General features: G+C 41.4%; 1 protein-coding gene across 1 annotated transcript; it reads left to right on the top strand.

The window, feature by feature from the left end:
• The first annotated feature begins 1,652 nt into the window (after window positions 1-1,652).
• LYZ (lysozyme) lies at window positions 1,653-12,262 on the top strand. The gene is made up of 4 exons (XM_073555493.1): window positions 1,653-1,832; window positions 3,466-3,630; window positions 4,556-4,634; window positions 11,881-12,262. Exons 1-4 carry the CDS (start codon window positions 1,691-1,693, stop codon window positions 11,945-11,947), a joined length of 453 nt encoding a protein of 150 aa, XP_073411594.1. The 5' UTR covers window positions 1,653-1,690; the 3' UTR covers window positions 11,948-12,262.
• Window positions 12,263-12,528: the final 266 nt, after the last annotated feature.

Raw genomic sequence — 12,528 nt, 5'->3', positions numbered from 1 at the left:
GTGGAAGATTGGAAAAAAGTGTTATGGACAGACGAATCCAAGTTTGAGGTGTTTGGATCCCACAGAAGAACATTTTTGAGATGCAGAACAACTGAAAAGATGCTGGAAGAGTGCCTGATGCCATCTGTCAAGCATGGTGGAGGTAATGTGATGGTCTGGGGTTGCTTTGGTGCTGGTAAAGTGGGAGATTTGTACAAGGTAAAAGGGATTTTGAATAAGGAAGGCTATCACTCCATGCAACGCCATGCCATACCCTGTGGACAGCGCTTGATTGGAGCCAATTTCATCCTACAACAGAACAATGACCCAAAGCATACCTCCAAATTATGCGAGAACTATTTAGGGAAGAAGCAGGCAGCTGGTCTATCTGAAATGGAGTGGCCAGCGCAGTCACCAGATCTTAACCCCATTGAGCTGTTCTGGGAGCAGCTTGACCGTATGGTACGCAAAAAGAGCCCATCAAGCCAAACCAACTTGTGGGAGGGGCTTCTGGAAGCATGGGGTGCAATTTCTCCAGATTACCTCACCAAATTAACTGCTAGAATGCCAAAAGTCAGCAATGCTGGTACCCCCTGGGGTAAAGCACAAAGGGTCCGGTATGTGCGGGTCGGGTGACCTTTCAGTGACCCCGGTCACCCGACCCGCAGGGTGGCTATCATTTCATGACGCCACATAGATTGATAGATGTTGAGATTCCCTAACAAATAGGCATTCCTCACATGTATTCAGGTTGTCCAGCAGCCGCAAATCATGCAACTGTGTCGACAGAAACTAAATCTACGAGCACGCCAAAATACTCAGAGGACACCCGAGCATGCCCGGGAAAACCAGAGCAACAAGTATACTCGCTCATCACTACTGGTATCAAATAGGTTAAATGCTCTTACTGTAAGGCTAGGTTCACATTGCGTTAGGGGCATCCGTTTAACGCATCCGTTAAACAGATGCACTAACGCTAATGTCATTTTTGACATCTTTTGTGCCCTAGCGCTAACGGTATGTGCTAACGCATGGTAGCATTTCGCTACCATGCGTTATCCATACAGGTCTATGCATAGCTAACGCGTCCGTTCACTGTGCGCTAGACCCGACGGACTCGAAACGCGGTAGACTGCATAAAGTAATGCATCATCGCTAATGCATGCTGATTTTGGCATGCAATAAGATGCGTTACTATTATTGCGGCCAATGGGTGCGTTAACGCATCCGTTACATAACGTTAGTGCCGCTATGTAACGGATGTGCTCAACGCATGGCTCCTAACGCAATGTGAACCACCCATAACAGCTAAATTTGGAGAAAACTCTAATCCCAGATTTTTAATGCATCAGATAATTATTTATTTACAAAGTAGCGCTATGGCCTACATCAGTTTCACATATCAGCTTTTTTTCTTCTACATGAAAAAAAACAGACCTTTTTTCAGTGTAGTGGAACCATTTATGTATTTGTCATGTATGTTAATGTGCCATTATTTTTGAATGATGAAAAAAAATTAAACTAGATTAATCATTCTATTCGTGGAAAGAGGAACTAGAAGAAAGTCTTTTGCAATGTGACAGGCAACTTAGAGGAACTTGATTTACTGCTTTCGTGGTATTTTTTCCCGTGACTGCAATTGGTTTACACCTGGTATATAAGCAACATTTTATTCGACAGGCACACATTAATCTCCGAGCACAACTAAACTATGAAGTGGCAAATACATATCATTGGAGGTCTCCTGATCATAAGTGTATTTGCAACTGCAAAAAAGTTTGAAAAATGTGAACTTGCAAAGGACATGAAAAATAAAGGACTCGATGGTTTCAAAGGTTACAGTCTGCCAAACTGTAAGTACATTTGGATTCCACAATTTTAAGAGGAGATAAGTTCCTTTAGCATTTTCTGATTTTCTGATTTTAGTAATTGATACATGAAGTTTTCCTTACCTTGTTTCCTATATAATAAATGCTAGAAAAAAATCTCAAATACCACCCGCTTTCACCGTGATCAAGGAATCAAGCACGGTATTTTCCTCGAACACCATAAAGCTCTCACATATTCTTTTGGCTTATCACCACATTCATCATTCTTACTCATATCTAGTTGTTATACACTGGTAAGCATGCTCTTCTTCTTTTGCACCTACAATTAATGATAAAAATTGCTTGGAAAGAGCAAAAGTCTGGAGTTAATAGCAAATAGACAGGAAGCAAAGTTTATGCATTTATCTGTGCTTTTTTTTTATTTCGCCTCTCTGTTCTGGACATGTTAGCAATCAAAATATTTGGCACCAAATCCGTTAACTGTAGTGGGTGTTATTAGATAATTTTCACTACTAGAGTGTACGTCTCCCTGTACAGTTGTACAGTTAATTCATTATGTGCTAATAATGTGATTGTTAATATCACCGCAACAGAGAGGTGATATTAAAATAAAGCAGTAATTTTAATACGTTTTGCAGCCGCTATTACATTGTGTGCCCAGTTCAACATGAAAAATTTGGGGACAGGTCCTCTATAAAGTTCCGGACAACCCTTTTGAATAGTGTTTCAAAAAAAGAAGGGTTATTCCAGGCACCAAGTCACTTTTTTTCTGTGTGTAATTTCAACCCAAATTCTCGTGTGTGTTATTTCAACCCAAATTCTCAGAAATAGCCTCATCGGAACTCTTCTGGGTGGTGCATGCATAAAAAACGTGTATTATAGCAGAAAAAGTAAGCAGCACTCACCCGATCCTTCTTTCAAGATATGGTTTTAATCCATAAAATTGGTTACATAGATATTTGCGGAGGTGCAGGTGTCAGGGGAGTTGTTTCATGAACAGTGAGACCTGCCGGACTACAGCCGTTTCACGCCTTGCTGGCGCTTCTAGCAAGGCGTGAAACGGCCGTAGTCCAGCAGGTTTCACTGTTCATGAAACAATTCCCCTGACACCTGCACCTCTGCAAATATCTATGTAACCAATTTTATGGATTAAAACCATATCGTGAAAGGAGGATCGGGTGAGTGCTGCTTTTCTTGTTACTTCTTTTGAATAGTGTTATTGAAATACCATGTAGAAAAAATGCTACAAAAAATATGTAAATAAGGACCCACATTAGTTCCAGTACTAAAAGAAATTTGTCATCACATCAGACCCATAGTGGCAGAATCACGAGCAGCAGGAATCAGACTCAGGGTGTGCTATTAGGGCCCGGTATGTTTTCCTCTTCAGTGTTTTCAGAAAAAACATTGAAAAGCCATCCAAGGGTGTACCTTGTCTGACTAGTCTGAGGCATGCTAATTCCCTCCCGGTTCCAGTTGACTGGTAAGTCCCTCCACATGTGATCCTAAGGGATTTGGCAGCATGAAATCTGACGGGTTCCCTTTAAGTTGTTAAATAAGGGTTAACATGTTGTGGTAAAGGGGTATTTGGTATTTAAGATAATAATTGCTGTGTGATAACATCAAACTGTTGCTCTTGGAACTAAAATCTCTACAGGGGTGTGTACTGCATTCTATGAGAGCTCCTTTAACACAGCTAGCACAAACTTCAACCCAGGCGACAACAGTACTGATTATGGCATTCTTCAAATAAACAGTCGATGGTGGTGTAATGATTTCAAGACTCCCAGAAGTCACAATGCTTGCAACGTCAACTGCCGAGGTAAAGAAACTGGAGAAAGAAAAAAACTTCTTTTTAAATATATGAATTGTAATACTAAGTGAAGAAAGGAAATAATAGAGAACTAAATAGTTTAATAATTGTTACGCCCCTTTAACATCACTCACATGATAAACTGATAAACATCTGCTTGATATAAGCTGCACACTACTATGCACTGAAATATTTAATTAGTGACAAATATTATAAGTAAAAGAACCATGGCAGCAGGAGATTAATAAAATAGAAGCATACTAAAAAAATTTAGTAATGAAATTCCTAACATAATTGCTGCCAACTTGAGATGATGAAGCTTTGGAAATTGAAATGTGTGACATTGGCAAATTTTTCCGAAAAAAATCAAATAGCAACAACAAAAATTTGCTGCGAATTGCAGGTTCTCCAATTGCCCTAAAAGATGTGCATAACATGCTGAGGTCTCCTAGGACTCCATTCCATACATACTCTTTCAATTTCTTTAACGCAAACACGTCATTAGTAATATCAAAGAATTTTAATGTTTAAAATTAAAAATAATTATCTAAAAATTATTACTCTTAGTAACTTGTGATCAGGCAAACTGCTTTTTGATCATGTGACGGGGTCACCGATGGGCGGGATTAGAGACGCGCTTCCGGTAAGCCCGAGCTAAATGCTGCTGTCAGAAATTGACAGCGGCATTTAACTACTTATTAGCCTCAGGTGGATCGCGATACCACCAGCGGCTGTTGTGGGTTACGTGTCAGCTGTATAGATCAGCTGTCATGTGCCTGGAAACGTGGAGGCTCAGCGCAGGAGCTCGCACAAAACAGGGGGAGTCAGACATCGGCATACTATTACTCCTGATGTTGGAAAGGGGTTAATGATGCATTATTTATTAAAGCTATAATGTAATTTTGTCAATACTAATTTTCATATTATTCAACAGAATTGCTGTCTGATGATATAACGAAATCTGTGCAATGTGCAAAGCGAGTTGTGAGTGATCCCAATGGTATGAACGCATGGTGAGTATAAGGTGCTACACAAATAATGTAATCATGTAACGGTAAAATAGTAATAGTAAACCATGGCTTTATATAAATGTATATTCAATAGCATATGCAGTATTGTGACATCATCACAATAGATGCACCTTTTCTGGGGTGGATGGGGGCAAATATTTTAACCCCGGGGGGGCAAAAACAATGGTCCCTCTCTAGGCTATTAATATCTGTCCTCACTCACTGGCTTTCCCTCTCTGGCGGAGAAAATTGCACGGGAGCCCACACAATTTTTTTTCTGCGATTATAGCCTTAAATTTAACCCCTAGAGTTCCAAATTTTTCCTAACACAAACTACTAAATTCACTAAACACTGACATATATAAATTGTTTTGATATGACATGGTTTACTCTATGTCGGGTTCAGGAATGATTTTACTGAAGTCGGCAATTGATTAAGCGGCTATTATGCTATGTAGAACTTTATGAACTATAAATATATATATATATATATATGTCTCAATGTATATGTATATATCTATTCTTTCTTTTGTGTTTTAACCTGTCAGGAGCATGCTCAGTTAAAAAAAATGGATCCGTCGCCGGCATCCGTCATTTGATCCTGCGCCCATAGGCTTTCATTCTAGCAAACGATGGACACATTTTTCCGATTTTTGACGGACACAAAAAACGTTGCATTGTGCGTCGTGTCCGGCCGACGGACGGACGAAACGTGAGGCCATCCGTCGCAATCCATTGCTAATACAAGTCTATAAGAAAAAAATGAATCCAGCGGCATCAGTCGCCTGTTCCGTTTTTTTTCAAAAAAACAACGGATTGTGACTAATGGCAAAAAACTGATGTGTGAAAGGGGCCTAAGCCCAAAAAATAATTTTTATGTAATAGTATCTGTTTTCTAGTAATGTTGAAAATAAATCTACTCTTCTGCCATTTCTTTGCAAGTAGTGTTTAGAAAAAACACTTCCAAAAATGAGAATATCAAATAATGGACACGAACGTGGCCGTTTTGGTGCTGGTGTAGCTGCTGATGGTGTACCTGATGCAGGAAGAGGACGTGGTCATTCTGTACCTGTTACGTGGCCAAATACAACACCTTCCTTTGATGCACGCAGGTGATAGGACGTTATCCGTCCTTTTTATAATCCCAAATACCGCTGCACGAATGGTGAGGCCACAAGATGTTGAAAAAGTGTTAGATTGGATGGCTGAGAGTGGCTACAATTCCTTCACATTATCTTCCACCTGGTCCACTGCACACAAGTTCACAGTTGGCACAGAGGACCATGGTCATCTGGCTTTCACCTCACCCCCTTGAAAATCAGCCAAGCAGTCTGAGCCCAAGTCATGCAGCAGTCTTTTCTGCTTTCTGATGACTCCACTGGCTGGAGTTCTATGACCCATCCACCTGAAGTGGAAGAGACTGAGTGCACTGATGCCCAACCACTTATTAGGTTGGAGGATGAGTACGTTGGAGGGCTAGTGCACATGGTCAGTGGATCACCGCAGCACATGTCAGATAACGACCAAACTAAGTTACCAACTACAGCGTCTTGCTGCAGTGTGCAGACTGGCAAGGAGGGCAGGGCTGAGGATTCAGTGGAACATGATGCGGGGGATGATGAGATCCCAGATGCCACATGGAGCTCAGGCCATCCTAGTGACTTGAGCAGTTCGAAGGAAGTGAAGGTGGTCACTCTGCCCCAGCAACAAAGCAAAAGCTCAGCCTCTTCCTCCCAGTCATGTTCAACAGGGCCACCTGCCATCCCACAAAGAGAGGATGTGACAGCATCACAACTACCACCAGTGTCACCAAGTAGCTCCCCACCATCCCATGGAAGTGCTCGTCTTTCAATCCCCCAAATCCTCAAGAGAAAGAAGAGAAAGAGGAGATGCCCCTCTAGCCACCCACGAGCCAAGGTCCTGAATGACCGTATTTCCAAATTACTGCCATTTGAAATGCTGTCATTCCAGCTGGTGGAGACAGACAGTTTAAAAAAACTGATGGCAGTGGCTGTCCTGATGTACATTGTTCCCAGCCACCACTACTTTTCTAGGCGGGCCATCCCTACGCTCCACAAACATCAGCAACATGATTCTCGCAATAGTAACTGTTGACTCAGTTGAGAATTGGTTAATTTGTTTGACTGATGCCTTCTTTGGATGTTGTACACATTTCTCAAACATCCTTTCCAGAATAGAACCTTGAGTCTCCATTACCCATGTCTACTTTGTAACCCCACCAGTAGGCGGCTTGAGATTGAATCGCTGAGAGTGCCTCCAGGTCTTTCACTTTGTGTTCCACTGGGTCCCCTCTTAATCATGGCCCCAGTTGAAACAAACAGGAAAATAGAAACCGAGTACAATTCCATTATCCCTAGATGAAGTATTCAGGCGTGGTTGCCCGTTTTGAACACTAATTCTTTCATGGGAAACACTTTGAGCCCCCGGGACCCCAAGGCAGCAGCATTGGGGTGGTGTCCCAAGGCAAAGGGGCTGGGTCTGCTGGTAGCAAGCCTTGTGCAAACCGGAAGCTGTATGCAGAATCAATCTACAAGCTTTTTATCTGCGGCTGCTGTACTGTACACTACTGAAGATAAGTTTGGTTGTGTGGGTGAAATTTGTAAGCTGCTTCTGTAGGGGTGCTCTGCTCTATGCTCTGTGGGTAACATTTTTAACTGGACTTCCGGTAGCAAGCCTCGCTGTGAACCGCCATCTCAATCCAAGATCATACTATCAGCTTTTCATTGGCAGCATTTGTAACGTATGCTACTGGCGCACACATTTTGGAGTTGTGGGGGATATTGTGCCCCATTGTCTTGGTGTGAGATTTTTAATCAGGTTTATCAGGGAAATGAGGAAAGATACTCTGTGTGTGAAATTTGTTATCAGCTTCTGTGAGATAAATGTGAAAAGATGGTCTATGGGTGAAATTTGCTAATGTAGAGGTACTCTGCCCCATGCTCTGTGGGTGACATTTTTTAATAAGATTCTGTAGGGATACTGTCCCCTATGCTCTGTGGGTGAAATTTGTAAGCTGCTTATGTGGGGGTACTCTGCTTCATGCTCTCTGGGTAAAATTTTTAACTGGACAGCCAGCAGTAAGCCTCAGTCTCTGTGAGGTAACTGTTAACATTTTTATGTTATTCATTTACTTTCTATTTTACCATGATTGTTATATTGACAGAACCCATTTAAGTCATTTCCCTATCCACATTTGTTTGAAGGGCAATTGTCCTGCTCTTACCTCCATTTAGCTTTCTTTTGTAGCCCTCTAGCTCTGACTATGACCATATTATAGCCATTTTAAAGTTAAGGTCACCATTATCTTCTATTGGATTCAGTTCTGGGGTCAAGTTTGAGGTCAAGTTCAGACCCAAATCAAACTTTTCACTGTATATTCATCAAACCTGGTGAACCTGAACATCCACGAGTTCACTCATCACTACTCCTCACACCTTGTTTTACCGACTTGCTGCTCTGGTCTGTGCTGTGTACAGACTGCTGCTCTGCACAGCAAGTGTAATCTGGTGACATTACTGTGCCTTATGCACTGAAACTCTGATGCACGGGCTAAATGGTGGAACACTGAGTTGATTACTTCCTATTCAACCATCGTTGAAATCAAGATGCTGTCCTTTTGGCATCGGGCTCCCCCAACCCATGGAACATATGCCACTGTTTCCAGGCAGGAACCGCTAAATGGACGGATGTGGCCCACTGGCTGCAGTTTGCCCAGGTCTGCGGTAAAGACAATATAGCATAGTTTCTAAAAACAAACACAGCATTGTGGTATCATCAAGGATTAGAAACATATGGTGTCACCATCCTAGTAAAACCTATGAATATACACACTCACATGCAGCTGTGACATTACTACAACAGACCACAAAACATAACCATACTCATTACACTTGTGTACATCACATACACACAAATATACAATATTGTGATCATAACAGGCCGTAGCCTATCAATGTACATATACTATTGTGATGTAATAATAACACAGACTTTACATACACTTACTTTACAGTAATAAAACTAATATTACTGATCACAATATGGGGCATTCCAATAGAAGAAAAACCTTTGGAACAGAAGCGACTTGAGTTTATTAAACCGACCCGTATATAGCATAAATAATTTCCAACATTTCAGCCCATTTGACATTTATTAACGATATCTACATAAACACATAACAAGAATTGGCATATGTCACCAATAGAATTAAACAACAGGATGTAATATAAATAATTAAATACAGTAAATTTAATGAAAATTATCATCTGGTGGGCATAGAAATAAATATGTAGCACATTACATAGTTTCTTATAAAAAACCGTTATTTGGTATACATGCAATAATCTGTCTAGAGTTTTCAAAAACTTCTCAGAGTGAACTGATGTTCTTTCAGATATATTCTGTCTCTACAAGGAAAATGGTAACCAAATTAAATTAGGAAAAATGGCACAACAATATTTTGCATGGTATTAAATTGTTATGATGGGAAAGATCTATTCACAATGTTTTGAGAGCAGTGTCCCACACTTGAGAGCACAAAGCTAATCAAAATGGACAAAAGTAGAGTCTGCCAGAATCAGTGCAGTGAATACGAAATTGTGTTTCAGTAAGGCTAGTTTCACACTAGCGTTACCGGGCGCAGCGCACGGCCACCGCTAAGCTCTGCCCCCGGCCGCGCCTCCTCCGATCAGCTCCTCCTATGATCGCATGACGCTGCATGCGATCAGCGTACCCTATATTTAGCGTTGGGTGCTCTGGTCGTGCGCTGGTACACTTTTGCCGTCGCATCCGCCCTTTTTGCGCTGCGCCGAGCGCACAAAAATGTAACACAGAGCGTTTGGCGCACGTCGGCGCAGCGCCAAAAGGGCGGATGCGCCGGCAAAAGTGTACCAGCGCACGACCAGCGTACCCAACGCTAAATATAGGGTATGCTGATCGTATGCAGAGTCATGCGATCATAGGAGAAGCTGACCGGTGGGGGCGCGGCCAGGGCGGAGCTTAGCGGAGGCCGTGCACTGCGCTCGGTAACGGTAGTGTGAAACTAGTCTTAGAGGGACAACAAAGTACAAAGTGAGTGCAGAGACCATTCAGCAAATTCAAGAGATCTCACCTGCTGTGGTGTGTCTCGCTTCTATCCAGGAGTAGCGTACCACGCAGTGTGATGTCCCCAAAAGTGGACTGCTGGCTTTACATAAGGTGAAGGGGCCGTGATAGTGATGTCGCATCACCGAGTAACTTGTGGCCAGCTGACGTCTGTGTGTTACGGTGCGCGTGAGCAATGAGTGCCCGAGGCCAGCCCAAGGAGAGAAGAGAAAACACAGATGCGCAATTTAACAGAAGTTCATATGCTGAAAGAAAACATGCCGTAGGAGATTAAAGGGACAGAGGGATATGATAGGAATAGCCACAAGTAGAACATTTAATAAAAGGAAAATAGGGGGAATACTTCCCTTTCTTTACATTAGAGAGGAAAGATAAACTAATGAAAAAATGCGAGAAGTCAGCTCACCACTTTTAGTCCTTCTAGATGTTCAGCTTGCTTCATAGTACTCTGCACGGACAAGGGTGAAGCAACCACAGCAGGATCCAGTAATGAAGAGTAACCTCCAGCGAATAATCAAAAGATAAAATTTAACCTTTAATGCAAACAATGGTTAAAATTCCATATAGATAATGTCCAGCACACTACACACACTGGCTCAATGCCACTAATGATCAAAGCGCTTCGACCTGTGGGTCTTAATCATGATCAGGTTGAAACGCGTTGATCATTAGCGGCATTCAGCCAGTGTGTGTATTGTGCTGGACATTATCTAAATGGAATTTTATCCATTGTTTGCATTAAAAGTTAAGTTTTATCTTTTGACTATTCGCTGGACGTTATTCTTCATTACTGAAAGATAAACTAAGGAAAAAGGAAAAAAGAAGGGAAACACAATAGAGAAAGAATAAGAGGTGTTTGATACATGAACCACCACTAGGTGACCAGCAGAGGACGAAAAAAAGAGAATGATTAATATTAAAGGAACATAGACCTAAGAAAACAGTGGAACCTGAATATTGAAGTATGCAAAAAGTAAAAAATAAAGTTTTAATAGATCTAAAAAAAATAAAATAAATATAAAAGTTCAAATCACACCCCTTTCGCCCCTTTCAAAATAAAACAATTAAAAAAAAAAATCATGCATACACATATTCTGTATCACCGCGTTTAGAATCACACAATCAATCTAAAAAAAAAATAACCCGATCGGTAAATGGCATAACGAGAAAAAAATTAAAAACTCCAGAATTTCTTTTTTTGGTTGCCGCTACATTGCAATAAAATGCAATAACGGGCAATCAAAAGATCATATCTACACCAAAATGGTATCATTAAAAACGAAAGCTTGGCGCTCAAAAAATAAGCCCTCACCTAACCCAAGATCACGAAAAATGGAGACGATACAGGTCCTGGAAAATGGTGCCATTTTTTTTTTTTTCACCAAAGTTTGGATTTTTTTCTCACCACTTAAATAAAGAAGCACCTAGACATGTTTGGTGTCTATTAACTCATAATGGCCTGGAGAATCATAATGGCAGGTCAGTTTTAGCATTTAGTGAACATGGTAAAAAACCTCAAAAAACAACTGTGGAATTTCACTTTTTTTGCAATTTCACGTCACTTGGATTTTTTTTTCCCCGTTTTCCAGTACACACTATGTTAAAAACCAATGGTGTCATTCACAAGTACTACTTGTCCTGCAAAAACAAGCCCTCACATGGCTACTTTGACCAAAAAAATAAAAGAGTTGTGGCTCTGGGAAGAAGGGAAAGCGAAAGCGCCAAAACGAAAATACCTCTGGTCGTTAAGTGGTTAATTGCAGGACCTTAGGTATCCATGGTTATGACCACTTATATAGTGACAGTTATCTAGTTGCTAGTGGTTGTAACCATGGATACCTAAGGTCCTGCAATGCCTGCACATGAGGAAAGATACATAGCAAATCAGAAAAACCATACTACTTTTCTATTTGGAGGTATTTGCTAATATTATTGTTATTGCTCCTACTACATATTGGGATAGGATCTTGGAGATGGAAATACTTTTTTAATTTCATTGATTGAAAACTTCATTCTCCCTATTCAAACCAAATGGTTCCAATGTTTGCAACCCGTGTATCCAATTTGCCTCATACATAACAACGCTGCTAATATTGAACTTATGGAATCTTTTTGTCTTCTACAGGGTTGCTTGGAGAAATCACTGCAAAGGCAGAGACTTGTCAGAATGGATTAGAGGTTGCAAGCTTTAATTCTGAACATTTATTATAGTCTTTACAGTCTCAAAGATTTTGCTCAGTATATTTTATAATCAACGATTATACATTGGGAAAGAATTACTAATCCTGTGCAATAGTTAGTGCAAATTTAGGCTACATAGTCTTAAAATCCAGTAAATTTATGACAGCGGTTGTAATGCTAAATGATAAGTTTATATAATCTTTAGACCTCTTTGTGTAACTTTATACCATCTACCGTATTTTTCACTTTGTAAGACGCACTTTTTTTCCACAAAATTTGGGGGGAAAATAGGGGTGCGTCTTACAATGCAAACAGACGTTTTTTGGGCTGCCGCTGCTGGTGTCCACTACTTACCGCCACCGTGCTAGGTCCTCCGGGTGCTGCCGCCGCCGCGCTGGGTCCCTCAGGTGCTGCTGCTGTCGCCGCCGCGCTGTGTCCCCCGGTGCCTGCCGCCGCCACCGGGCTCTGTCCCATGCTGCGTGGGGGGCTCTGCCGTTCCATCCATGCCTGCGCAGTGACTTGCTTCCTGGAAAATGGCCGCCGCGCAAGCGCAGATGGAGATCTCGGCACTGAAATCTCGGGAGATGAGATT

The sequence above is a fragment of the Dendrobates tinctorius genome, unplaced genomic scaffold, assembly GCF_039654945.1.
Source record: "Dendrobates tinctorius isolate UK_male_01 unplaced genomic scaffold, ASM3965494v1 ptg000224l, whole genome shotgun sequence".
Lineage (NCBI taxonomy): Eukaryota > Metazoa > Chordata > Amphibia > Anura > Dendrobatidae > Dendrobates > Dendrobates tinctorius.
This window is presented reverse-complemented; position numbering and strand designations above follow the sequence as displayed.

Bases quoted from the DNA above. Each gene is read 5' to 3' on its own strand.
- LYZ (XM_073555493.1), top strand. From the start codon at position 1,691: ATGAAGTGGCAAATACATATCATTGGAGGTCTCCTGATCATAAGTGTA. The intron at 1,833-3,465 runs GTAAGTACATTT...AAATCTCTACAG, and splicing joins AGGTTACAGTCTGCCAAACT to GGGTGTGTACTGCATTCTAT. The intron at 4,635-11,880 runs GTGAGTATAAGG...TGTCTTCTACAG, and splicing joins CCCAATGGTATGAACGCATG to GGTTGCTTGGAGAAATCACT.